General features: G+C 39.0%; 1 protein-coding gene across 1 annotated transcript in view; it reads left to right on the top strand.

Moving 5' to 3' along the window:
- veph1 (ventricular zone expressed PH domain-containing 1) overlaps positions 1–13,806 on the top strand; it is a 166,450-nt gene that overhangs the window by 9,787 nt on the left and 142,857 nt on the right. Inside the window, exons 2-3 of the mRNA XM_036585135.1 lie at positions 6,940–7,366; positions 11,789–12,004. Of these exons, the coding sequence (XP_036441028.1) occupies positions 7,229–7,366; positions 11,789–12,004 (354 nt within the window). The 5' untranslated portion in view covers positions 6,940–7,228. The remainder of the gene's footprint in view (positions 1–6,939; positions 7,367–11,788; positions 12,005–13,806) is intronic.

The raw sequence follows: 13,806 nt of genomic DNA, 5'->3' as shown, positions 1-13,806 counted from the left end.
TGGGTAAACATTTTCCAAAAAACAATAATATATATATATATATATATAATATATATATATAATATAATATAATATATATATTATAATATATAATATATATAAATATATATTATTATTATATAGTTACTGAATAATAAGCAATTTGTATGAAATAAACCTGGATTGTTAAGGGGTTAAGCAATTAAATGTCTTCCTGAACCTTTTGGGCTAATCAGGCTAAGACAGCATTATCACTTAGCTGATCCGATAAATACCTTTAGATTAAATCACTTTTTTAGATTGTATGCATTGTTAAATAATTGCATCTAACAATGTTTGCAAGCTGACCAGCTTATAGAGAAAAGCAGTATGTCGACCTAGTGGTCAACAAAATGTATAATTTAAAAGCCATTGTTAGCAACGTGACACTCAGAGCATTGTCAGGTTAGCATAACATTAGGTAGGTAATTTCTGAGTCCACTAGCGATATAAAGCTAGCATTACTTGTGAGGTAACATTTGTCTCTGAAGGCAACAAACGTCAGGCATTTTTATTATCTATAACTTTTTTAAGCTGAATTACAAAGTAAAACATTAACTTTTAATATCTCCTTCATAAATACTTCATTGCATGAAAGGTGTAAGGCTAACGTAACGTTTGCTAACTGGCTGTGGAGTCTGCTTGGACTATAGAGGGGTGCTGTGCTTTGTTCTTCACCTTGTGACCCGAACCCTAGAGCTCTGATTTAACCTTTCCCCTGTAATCACTCTGTGACTTTGGACTTAAAAGACTTTGCTCATGACCTTAAATGCTAATTATTGATGTTTCCAACAATTAGCGGCAGCAAGATGCATTAATAAGCTCATGAACATGCATGTATTCAAACTCATTTATCTGTGGCGGATATCGACCTTGGGTTTTCCCATTAGGGACGACTACAGTGCAGTGATTGGCATGCTGCTGACTCCACTGAATTGGCTCTGTGGTCTAGTAAAGCCTGACCATCTGAGCTCTCGTGACCTCAGAACAGATCTCGGCCTTGCTTTTGCCTTGTGTCTTCAACATGCATCGTCTGAATGAATTCTATCCAGCTGAACTGCATAAATGGAAGCAGCTATGTTTAGTTAGAATCTCTTTTTTTGTTCTAGCTGTTTGCCTCACATGCAAGGCGAAATGAAACATCTGAAGTGTCTTCATTGCAGTGATAAAGCCAGTAGAGAACACTTGTGTTCAGAAATCAGAGTATGAGATATCCTTTTATAATAAACCAGGAACGCTCCATCCGGATCGGTGTTTGGTTTTCTATCTTGATGGACAGAATGAAAGCCAATGGAATCAGATCACAGAATTACTGAACGGTGAAGTTTATTTACCTGCTCGTTTATGTTGTCATCAGTTTTTCTGAAACAAATGCAAGGGCACTTCAGGTGCACTGAGGGAAATCACAGATCAGTAGTTTAGGCAGATCCCCTATGCTGCCTATCTGAGATGAGAAGAAAAAGCTGTGAATTTAAGCCAAAATTAGAGTTTTCAGACTGATGAAAGCAGCTCTTTCTACAAGTTTGGAGGATGAGGGTTGGGTGCTAAAGGTTTCAGATAAAATTGAGATCAAGATTGACATTTAAAAGCATACATTGAACCTTGAGGTGGATGGGCTACAACAGCAGAAGACCATTTGGGGTTTCACCTCTGTCAGTCAAGAACAAGAAGCTGAAGCCACAGTATGCACAGGCTCAACAAAACTGGCCAGTTAAAGATTTGAAAAACATAGCCTGGTCTGATGAATCTCAATTTCTGCGGAGGCACACAGATGGTAGGATCAGAATTTGTTTTCTTGGCTCACTTTGGACTTTAATACCAATCATCGCTTCAGAGCCACAGCCTATTTGAATATTGTTGCTGACCGTATGCATCCCTTCATGGCCACAAATGAAAGTGCACCTGAAAAACATTATGCAGTCATATCAACATGGACCAGAATCTTAAAGGATAGTTTCCAACATCTTGTGGAATTCATGGCATGAAAAAATGAGGCTGTTTTGAGAGCAAAGAGAGGCCCCACCCCTTGTTAATAAAGTCTATAGTGCTCGGTGAGTGTGTGTATAGATACCCAGCAGTTGTCATTGAACATTTGTCATAAAAATCTCCGAATAAATTTAAGGTACTCATATCTTCATAACATTTGAAACCGACCTACATTCTGTAATTTGTTTTTTCTGCTTTGGCCAACCACAAAATTAGACTTTCGCCCTTGTTTGGGCACAAGTACTGTAGATGTAGATATCTTTTGTTTATATTCTATTGCTCTCTTCTGGCCCACACTTCCTCTGCTTGTCACTGCCTGAACAAAACCTCCTTCTTTCTTCATTTTTACATATTTTTAACCTTCCATTGTGTGAAGGTTTCATGGTGAATGGACCAATAGAAATGGTCCAAAATGATTTACATTAACTTCCACTAAAAGTGGAAAAGTCCCCCTCCATTACTGTTAAATTGCCATTTTGGAAGTACAAGGTTTTGTTCCAACACTGACGATATGCAGATCAAATTTCATGCTTCCCTCGCTATGATGAAGCAAATGACCGTTAGAAATAGCAAGAAAACTGGATGGTCAAAGTACAGAAATTTGATAAATCCATCTCTACAAGGAAAGGACAAAAATGTTAGTCTTGTACATGTCTGATGTCACTCTGTGTAATAGTCTAAATGCTGACTGCACGGATATGACAGGGTGCAGATGGGCATGTGGTTGACTGACCTCAGACTGACCCGTCTTATGTGGTATATGGTAAGGAAGAGCTCAAATGCTCTTTGACAGTTCAGCCCAAAAGAAAGAATTTCTGCAGTGCAGTTGGAAAACATGTTAAGTTAAAATGTCTTTTAGTTGACCACAGATAAGGTCACTAAAGGTGCAATACTCAACAGGTATGAGCTTATTCAGTCGCACCAATGTTACCTATTTCAGGTGACCATTTCTCTGGCAGCTTCTGCACCCTTTTGTGTGAGTTCACAGCCGAATGGATGAGGTGTGAAGGTCTTTAATAAATCCCAGATCCCTAAAGGCTGAAGTTTAACTCATCACAGATTAACAGAAAGGTCTGTGCATGTGGGGACAGTGTGGGGATTGTTGAGTCTTGGACGTTCACAGTCCAGTGCCCTGCAACCTCACAGTGGTTTGTTCCAGAATGGCAGATATTTCTGTCAACATTCTTCCAAGGTTGATTATTCGAGCTGTTATTTCTGTCTGCCTGTACTGCTCATTTACTCGTCTGCAGTTCGCTGTTTACTTTAGGATCAATAATGTTTATATTTCTGTGTATCTAATATGGTTTTTGTCTCTCTACCTAGCTTGTTGAAGAGAGTTTTAAGTTTTGACTATTAATAAGTGGTACTTAACTTTAGACCAGGGGTATTTCATTAAAATTCAATAAGGTCCAGTTAGAGAAAATTTCCTTGCATCATGATTCAGTGCAATATACTGTTTACTGAAGTAGCCTAGTAGGTATATCAACATCTTATACAGTCAACAACTGAATATCAAATCAAATAAAGTACAATTCAGTCATATTTCCACAACATTTATTGTCCCATTTCTCTTTTTAGAGCACAGCATGTGAAATAACTTCCCTCTGACTCACTTTCTTCTCTGTGTGTGTCTCGCCTCGTCCCTCCCCTGTGTGTGCGTCACTCACTCGAGTCTCAGTGCTCATCATAATAAACAGATCTGATTGGCTGAGTCGTGTCACATATGATGTTTACAACGCATGCGATTGGTCTCCGAGTTTCCCAGGCCGCTAAAGGTACCATAAAGGCTAGAAAAGTTACGCTGATTAAAATAGGACCACCCCATCGAAATGAAATAATTCTCCATAGTTTATCTGTTATAGGTCCAGGTCCATGTAGGACAGCGTCTGGGTCCGGACTCGGACTGCGGTCTGCTTTAGAGCATAAATAGAGCTTTCCGTAGCCCATCATTGGATATTCCAGTCATTTTGCCAACTTTTCAGTTTTTGGTTATATAATCATGAACAAAACAGGCCATGTTCATTAAACTTCACTATGCCATACAAAATGTGCAGAACAGTAAATAAGACCTATTCATCAAGTCGTTATGGCGTTGATTAGCCCACCAGTGTCTTTTCAACACTGCAGTGTTCTAGTCAAGAGCCAATCAGAATCCACATGTAAACTGGGTCATGCATATTAAAAATCCATCAAGGGACCCAAAGATTTGCGATTACTTCCGGTTTAAGTGGAACCTCACTTCTGCTCCATATAACTACCGAAGAAGCCATATCAAAATCTTAGTGGACCATAATGCTCAGACACTGATTTCCGATGTCGGAATAAAATCATGAGAGTCTTGCTAGAGTTGCGTCGCGCTCGCACCGCCTCGATCGTTTAGTGTGAGGTGGTCAGGATCGGTCTTAAGTCAGTCTTTTTCTTGTCTTGACGCTGCAATGAAATCAACCATGTTTAATATTACTGTAAGTTTTAAGTCTTGGCTCATGCAAAAAGTGACGTGCCGGCAGGCCACTGAGTGTTTGTGTGCGGTGCGGTAGAGAGAGAGAGAGAGAGAGAGAAAATGTACATGTGAGAGCCTGAAATCTCTGAAAAAATGGCAAATCTGCTCCACTTTAATACAATAATCATATTAACTTAAAATGTAAAATGACTGTTTTAGCATTTCAGGTTCACTGAGTGTAACGGTGATGTAAGGAAATGCGCAGAGGACTTTAACAATGGCATTATTGAAGAATCATCCATGTTTTGCTTTCTGTTACACAGTTTTTTTTTGTTTTGTTTTTTAAGGTTTCGTTCATTACACCCAAGCAACAGTGCCGAATTGCTGCAGGTTTTGTCGATGTGTAAATCTTTATGTTAAATAAAAAGTAACTGCACATTTTACAGGTTAATTATAAAAATACTGGTTGATGATCTGCCAGAGTATACAGTTCTACAGTGAACTGGGCTGAGCCTCAGATCTTTACACACCCAGCCAGTGTATCTTCCCATCTGTACCACTACGGAGTGGAAGGAAAAGTGTTTATCTGCTTGTAAATTTCCACCAGGTGCATGATGGGAAGTAATCTCAAAAATTGAGTTGCAGTCTTGTAAATAGTGACACTGTAAGATTCCCAGTCTTTGCAAAATCACAGTCTGTGACTAAAAACTGTGACACTGTCTTTAGAGGTGAGAGGGTGTCAGACTTCAGTCTGTCAAAGTCTTCTAGTGTGTGGTCAGCATAAAAGAATGATGCTGTTTGGCAGATCGCTAACATAGCTAGCCAGCTAGCTTTACTGTTTGCTACTCATATGAAGCTGTGATCCTTAAGCTGCTAATGGTAGTCTAGCTGATAGTCTAGTCTAGCCTACCATAAGCTAAGAGAGCTTAAACGAGGTCTGTAAAATAGACCAAAAGCAAACCAGACCTGTTTTAATGTTAGAGAATCGCTGCCATGCTGTAAATGTGTCACAGACGCTGATGCCAGCAGCTAATGGGAGCTAGCTTGCTCCCTTGTTTGGGAATATAGCTACAGTTAGCAGTGGCGTATAAAGCTATCTACATCCAAACAAAGTCTACCAAATTCATACTGCATATAAAAGTTCTTTCTTTTGAAAACACAGATATTACAGACACCAGAAAGCAGCAGTAAGCAGGGCTACACCACAGCGTTTCAGCTCTGTTTAAGCAGTGCTTCCATCCGCTTCTGTGAAAAGGCTACAGTGGAGCTCCACTTGGCTGCCAAAGGAAAGGAATGAAATGAAATGAATGAAAGAAATTTTACTTAAAAATGCTAATGCTAATGTTAACAAATAATAGTAAGTTGTTTGGTAATGATGCTTTTATATTTTAGTCTTTTTTTTTATTAGGAAATGTTGTTAATACTAGACAAATTGACCTGAATTATAGCTTCTTAAAATTCAACTTTTAATTGTAGGAAATTGTAAAATTTCATTTCTCATTGAGTTCAAGACTTTGTTCAGTGTGGTCTTATTGCAGTAACATTTGTTACTAACAAGAATTAAAGTTTAACACGTGGAAATTATTCCACACTATTAAAATTTCAATTCAGTTTACATGTGTGAAAATAAATTTTAGTAATTTATACTAAATAAATTATGTATATATATATATGTGTATATATATATATATATATATATATATATATGTGTATGTATATATATATATATATATATATATATATATATGTAGAACCTTTTTGAAAAAGGTTTTCGAAAAATACATCACCAAGAAGCGTTCTTCTGTTGTTACAATGTCAAGAATTTTTCTCAGAAAAAAAAAATTCTCAATATTTCATAATATAATGTAAGGTACAAGATATAAACAAAAAGTCGTTCAGAGTGCTTTGATGTGAAGTGGTTCATTGTTAAGCGAGATGTCTTTACAGTGGTGGTGATAGGAACCAGGGGTCATGATGTCCACAACACAAATAAAGCCATTTTATTTGCTGTCCAAGACCGCCCGTTTTAGATAGGTGGAGCTCTTTAGACATCTAGTTCCTATCACCACCACTATGAACAATTCTGACTCGGTAAGTTTCAGTAGAACAGAGCATTTCACACCAAACCACTCTGAATTAATTTTTACATCTTGTTTACATCTTAATGATTTAATTAAACAGAATTTTTTTAAAATAGCTGGAATTCCCCTTTAATATTTCATAATATAATGTAATATCTTCAATGAACTTGCTTTGTTCTCTCTCACTCTCTCTCTCTCTCTCACTCACTCTCTCTCTCTCTCACTCTTTCTCTCTCTCTCTCTTTTTTCTCTCACTCACACTCTCTCGCTATCTCACTCTCTCACTCTCACTCTCGCTATCTCTCTCTCTCACTCTCTCTCTCTCACTCTCTCTCTCACTCTCTCTCTCTCACTCTCTCTCTCACTCTCTCTCTCTCCCTCTCTCTCTCTCTCTCTCTCTCTCTCTCTCCGTAGTTTTCATGTTTTAGAGCTGAAAGACTCCTCCACCTTCCGTAGCATTTCAAGTCATTAAGCCCCCCCCACCCCCATCTCTCTCACTGTCTTTCTCTCTCACTATCTCTCTATCTCTTCCTCTCTCTCTCACTATCTCTCTATCTCTTCCTCTCTCTCTTTCAGTGTGTGCGTTTCGAAGCCTGATGCGTGTGCACTCGGCACGCGCTCCTCCGCCTTTGGGAGCATGTTGGGTCACCGTGGCAACACAGAGCACGGGGGGCAGTCTGGCTGGTCTTAAGTCTATCCCAGCATGCACCAGCTCTTCCGTCTAGTGCTGGGCCAGAGGGACCTGTCCCGTGCCGGAGACCTCTTCTCCCTGGATGACAGCGAGATCGAGGACTGCCTGTCCCAGGCGCTGGACGAGATCAAGAACATCTCCTGCTCTCCGGTGAGTGTGGATATACCGGTCAGTCAGTTGCAGCAAGTATACATGAATCTTAAAGGGATAGTTTGGGGAAAAAATTGAAGTTATACAATATTCTGTTTACCCTAAATGTGGCTGATCAGTCGAGACATGGTTACATAGTTACGAGACATTATGAGCTACATTAGCTTTGGTTAGTCAAAGCTAAGGTAGCTCATAATGGAAGTGATAAAACGGACAGTTTTGGTCCCAAAATCTGATTGGCTGAGCCGTGTTTGTAGCCGTTGTAAAATCCATGATATACTCACATCTATGACTGCCTCAACTGGCAATGTATAACCATGGCACGAAAAAACCCTCGTGCTCAAAATGTAATAATCGTTGACTTTCATGCTGCTGGCATGGACCACCAAGTATATTGATAAAGTAAGAAACCGTTTTTTGTTTAAACTGAGCGGCTGGCAACTTATGTTCTTAACTAGAACATCCGGTCAGCTAGCTAACAGGCTAAAAGAGCCAACAGCCTAAATAACTCCATCATTAATATCACAGGTGTGAATTAAAGTACTTATGGTATGATTCACTGTAAAACAGCAATAAAAAAAGTCTAAAAATGTCACTTGAATGGATTACACGCTTCAAATGTTCATGTTTCAGTCAGAAGTCACGAAACGGCTCTGTACTCCCTTAATAGTGTGCTAGCTATGAAAGTTTGTCAGAGTCCAGAATAACTATTTCTTAGCTGTATTTTGCTCTGTTGGGCTGCAGGATCCAGTATTTAAATTCCTACATAGCGCACTATGTAGGGAGCAGGGAGCCATTTGAGATACAGCCCCAGCATGAGAAGAGGGGCACCACTAGATTGGTGCTAAATAAGACTCACGGTTCTAATTTGGTGACCAAAAAGAACTTATAAAGTGAAAGTTTTTGCATTAAACAGTGCTGTGTTATCATATGTTCATTGTTATACAACAAAAAGTTTAAAAAATCATGAAATGACCGCAAAATACAGTGATGGATGACCGAACATTCTTCTCATTCAGCGGTCAGTGGTTGCTTGGCAATGATACCGTTCTCTAAAGGAACTACATCTCTTTTGGCGGAATACTTGTTTATGTTGATTATTATTAATAATCAAGTGGAGCAGCTCCGCTGTGTCTGATCCACTCAGACCAGCACAACACACACTAACACACCACCACCACGTCAGTGTTACTGCAGTGCTGAGAATGATCCACCACCCAAATAGTACCTGCTCTGTGAGGGTCCATGGGGGTCCTGACCACTGAATAACAGGGTAAAAGGGGGCTAACAAAGTATGCAGAGAAACAGATGGACTACAGTCTGTAACTGTAGAACTACAAAGTGCACCTATATAGTAAGTGGAGCTGATAAAATGGACAATGAGCGCAGAAACAATAATGTTATGCCTCATCGGTGTAAATAAAAATAAAAGGAATACAAGGAAAAAGTAGGACATGGACCCTTTAAAGGACCAGGGAATTCACAGTGTTCGGGAAATTCTTAGAAAGTCTCTCTTAAACCCCCATTAAGAGATTGCTGCAACTTTCAAGCCAGTTTCTTTGGAATTGCGACAGCGAAGGCTTTTGTGTACAGTCTTACCTCGGCTGGTAAACTCTGAGCTAATCCTAGAAAGGCTGTGGCTCTGTTTCAGCTATTCCAGCTATTCAGGCCGTCCTCGTGCTGGGAGTTTTTTCCTCTTCAGTGGTTGAAGTAACGAGTTGTGACAAGCTACCCATGTAGTATGTCACTCCAGAACTTTTACATAATGCATCTTTCAGTGATGAGAACTCTTCCTTGGAATTCAACAGCCACCCCAGGAGCATCTCTTGTATAATCTGGAAGGAGCCGAAAGTCCAGAGCCCTGGTTTGGCATGATATAAGGCTGCTCTACCTGGAGGAGGACATGTATGATCCATTTGAATAAGTACATGTTTATCTTCCTGAGCTTGCAGCTAAAAACAGCTGCTATTCTGCCAGAGCCTGTTTCTTTGTTCCTAGCAGCTTTTGTGATGACAGGTATTGGCACTTTCAGTGTCTCATGGGTATGTTCTGTCAGATAATGCTGCTAAAAGAGCATCCCTCTCTCTCTGTTTCTCACTGTGTCTCTCAGCCTGTCTCGCTCGCAGTGGCCTCTTTTCCATATCCTCATGCATTTCATCATGAACATGAAACAGCACAGCCAGTCAGATGTAGATGCTTCTCTTAATAATTGCCTCAGTGAGCTGCAAATTCTAACGTGTTATAGACCGGTTGGTGACCTGATATTCTCCCTAACCCTCAGTGGTTTAGAGGTATTAGTCCTTTGCTATACATTCAGTTTACTTCATTATTTTACAGCACTTACATAATTGCATAAGTCATTTTACAGTTGTATAGAATACATACACATTTGATTTACATTCTGCATCGACAAGCTTAAAGGAATAGCTTGGGAAAAAAATCAGATGTGCACAATTTCCCACTTACCGCAGATGGAGTCAGTCAGCCAAGACACTTGGAGTCCAACTTTTGCTTCCTTGGTTTAGAACTGGAGCTACGAGGCTAATGTTGCTAACAAACACTAGAACTCAATAGTCACCCAAATAGCCTAAAGCATTTCTTGACAAATAAAGCTCTAAAACTTCTTTTCGCCTGTTCAAATTGCATCCAGGTCTTGATTAAGTTTATACAGACTTATTGACATGGTTTGGGACGTAGTATGGCTAACTGTGAGATATAAAAATGGACAAAACTAAACTTCAGTTTCAGGCAGGCAGGTTGATTCTAGATCAGCATCGCTGCAGATGTGTTTTGTGAATACAGACCCTGGTGTCTATATATTTACCTCATCTGTTCCTGGATATCTACGCCTGTCTGTAGGCGGGCCTCTATGTAAAAGTAATAGAACCACGAATGATTATACTGCAGTAATTTAGTTATTATTTCAATGCTGTTGAAACACTTGTTGTGAGATGATGTGACTGAGAAAACAAGATGGATAGAAGTGAGCTTGCATTTTTTACATCTCCAGATCAATTCAGTTTTACTGTTGTCACTTCACTGTTTTGGGGTAATGACTCTGTATTTATAAAACCATATAATGATTTAAAAGAATTACAGTGATGTGTTGATTAAGCTGAAACCATGCTGTAAGAGCTGGACAGTCATAGTGGGAATGTCTTTGAGAGAGAGGGAAAAGAAAAGCAACCTGGAAAAACAGAAAAGCTAAAACAGTATTCCTAAGAGGATGTTTTTTCTCTAGAATTGCTGTTCCAACAATGATTGACGCACAATGTGACAACTCTTCAGATCCTGAATCATGTTATTCAAATGTGGTGGGTGATTTTGGCATCGTGATGCAGGTGATACAGACTGTGTAAAAAATATAAAATCCTGACCCATTTCTACAGACCCCCTGAAGGGATGTGGTGTATTTTTAAGGTAAAAGAGATATAGTGTATTTTTTTTTTAGGTAAAAGCTGCCATGAGCACTAATGCACCCCTATATCATCAAGGAAGGGTGGCCAGATGGTCACTCTCCTCTTTAGCTCGGAGGATGCGATGTCCATCATTTCCAAAAAGAAATTTCAAATCGGACCACAGGACACTTTTCCACTTCACCTCGGTCCATCTTAAATGAGCTCAGGCCCAGAGAAGGTGGTGGCGTTTCTAGGTGTTTTTTTCAGCTTTACACAACTTAACCAGTCTTAACCAAACTTTTTTGAAATGTGTTGCTGGCATCATTCAGATTCAAATTCAATTCAAAATGGGCATGTATTTAAAAAAATAAATAACATTTCTCTGTTTCAACATTTGATATGTTGTCTTCATAATACTTTCAATTACATTTAGGGTGTATATGATTTGCACTTATTGTGTTCTGTTTCTGTTTTGTACAGTGTCCCAACTTTTTTGGAAACAGGGTTGTAGTATCATAGTGTCTGGGGCTCACCTGTCTTTTTTTTAACCCCAAAAAATACACCATGACCCTTTACCTAAAAAAAAATATGCCAAATCCACATTTATGATCTAATTCATGAATATAGTGTGTAGAAATATTTATTGAATGGCATATTATTAGCTGAGGTTGAATGTGGAGATATATGAAACTTTAAGGTTTTGTCAAAAAGAGGAAAGTGCAAAACACAAAAGTATGAAAAGGTCTTAAAGGGTAAATATATCTTTATCTATCATTGCAAGTGTGTGGTGCAGTGTTCTCCAGTAATCTAAAGGATCTGTTAACTATTTGGTGTTGACCCACATACAGGCCAGTAGAATTTAAGGGGTTAATATGAAATGACAACATTTCTTTTTATCATCAGCAATAACTGTATAGGGTTAAGGTGTATGTGAATTAAGTGCAAGCATCAAATATCTGAACTCATATGACTCTTTCCTTTCATTTCCTCATGACCTTATATATCTGTGTTTGGCCATCTGCAGGACTACCTGACCAATGACAATGACCAGGCGGTGGTGGAGATCTGCATCACGCGCATCACCACAGCGATCCGGGAGACGGGCTCCATCGAGAGGCACGGCGCCGCCCTGGTGGCTCTGTGGGAATCATGCCTGGAGCACAACCTGCAGCCGCAGGGCAAAGACGAGGACACGCCCCACGCCAAGATCGCCTCTGACATCACCAGCTGCATCCTGCAGGTCAGTGCACCCCCTGTTAAAAATCACTAACACATAGTGTGTCCAAACATTTGGACACACCTGATTGAATATATAATTCATATAATCTTAAAGGCATAATGATCATTTAACACCTCACAGCGATACATTCAGGGAATTTGGCTTTGTCTCTTTTAAACGTACCTATAGAGGATTTACGATGTGTGCATGTCCACATTGGCCATAGTAAAATGGTATAAAGCCATCTGAGGTTTCTGAAAAGAGGCTCCATATTTCCTTTTTTGTTGGATGCCCTGAAATAATTTCCAAGCAAGCACCATTCAGAGTGCAGTTCGGATCAGTAAGCAGTGATGTAATCAGAGTGATGATAAAACCAGACTGGTTTGTGATGGATATTCTTATTCATGTGTTTGCTTGATCACTTTTGTGACTTGAACACAAATGTTTTGGCTTTGTTAGATCACATTCTTTACATAGCAACATATTAGTTTTAAAAAATCACGCTATTAACAGAAAAGAGCAGAATAAAAGGCAAAAATAGACACTTTCTTACCTTAAACCAGAGATGAGCTCAATTCATGATAATTAGCTAATGAGTGCAATCATTTAGGTTTAATGAGGCGTAAGTGCTTGTAGTTCAATTCTAAGGCCAGTATAATCCGTAAGTTTAAAGAGAATTTTGTGGATTTTTAAAGTGGATTTTAGATTAAAATACTTGTACTTTGAATGACCGCATACCTTAATTATATATATATATATAATATATATATACTAATATATATATATATACATTATATGTACAATTTATACTCAAGCTGATTGGTTGAGAAGCATTCTAACTGTGCTGTTATTTTTTTTAATCAAATTCTTTAGATGCAATCTTTTAATCACATTTAACTACACAAGTTAATGTGATTTACTGTGATTATTTTGGTCAGTTAACCAAAATAGTTGTTACAGAATCACCTTTTGTCATCCTCTCTCTCACATACTCACCTGTCAGCTCACTGCTCCAGGTGCGTACCCACACACACACACACACCTGCCATCCCTGCTGGCCCCCTGTCTGTCCACTCAAGGCCGTCAGGCTGTTCCCATGCGTGGGGTCAGAATCAGCTGCGGTCACACTGCTTCAGGCGAGAGTGGGTTTAATGTGAGATGGTAATGAGGGAACACATCACACAGAACATGGTGGTATGAATGTAAATGGAACTGACACTTCTGACAAGAGCCATTAGTGCTAAACCTGCCTGTGTTCTCTGTTTTCTGTCGGTGCTTTTGCACACAGTGGACGGTTAACAGCTTAAACTGTAGGCTTACTGTTCTGCTGTTAATATTAGCTCTTAATATTCAGTAACTAATGGGTAGATGTTGGCAATCGGATGATATTTATAGTTATCAAGACAAGTTACATTACAATTAGGCATGTGCACAGGTGCTGTACACTGTGTTCCAAATTATTATGCCATTCAGTGAAATGAATATTTAGGTTTTAGTTCTTCAAATAAAGGGTTTGCTTTATTTCTCATAGCTTTTTAAGTAACTAGTATCAGTCTAAGCAGGTTTGTTAATTAGTTCACCAGGTGATCTTGATTAAGGGGAAACTTACTTAAAGAGATTGTTCCCAAACTATTAAGCAAGTCACAGTTCTCGTGCAATATTGGGGAGGAAGAAAGTTCTTTCAGAAAGATGAAAAGCATTAAACAGTGCGATGTCTTGCAAAAAGCATGAAAACAAATGATATTTGTGAAAAAATATGTGAGTGCCCAGACGAAGATGGTCAGATAAGGGTTTATTAAGGAAAGTTTCTGTCGGACAAATCA

This window comes from Colossoma macropomum, unplaced genomic scaffold, assembly GCF_904425465.1.
Source record: "Colossoma macropomum unplaced genomic scaffold, Colossoma_macropomum, whole genome shotgun sequence".
NCBI classification, from domain to species: Eukaryota; Metazoa; Chordata; class Actinopteri; order Characiformes; family Serrasalmidae; genus Colossoma; species Colossoma macropomum.
Note: the sequence above shows the minus strand (reverse complement) of the source record. Positions and strands in the feature narration are given on the sequence as shown.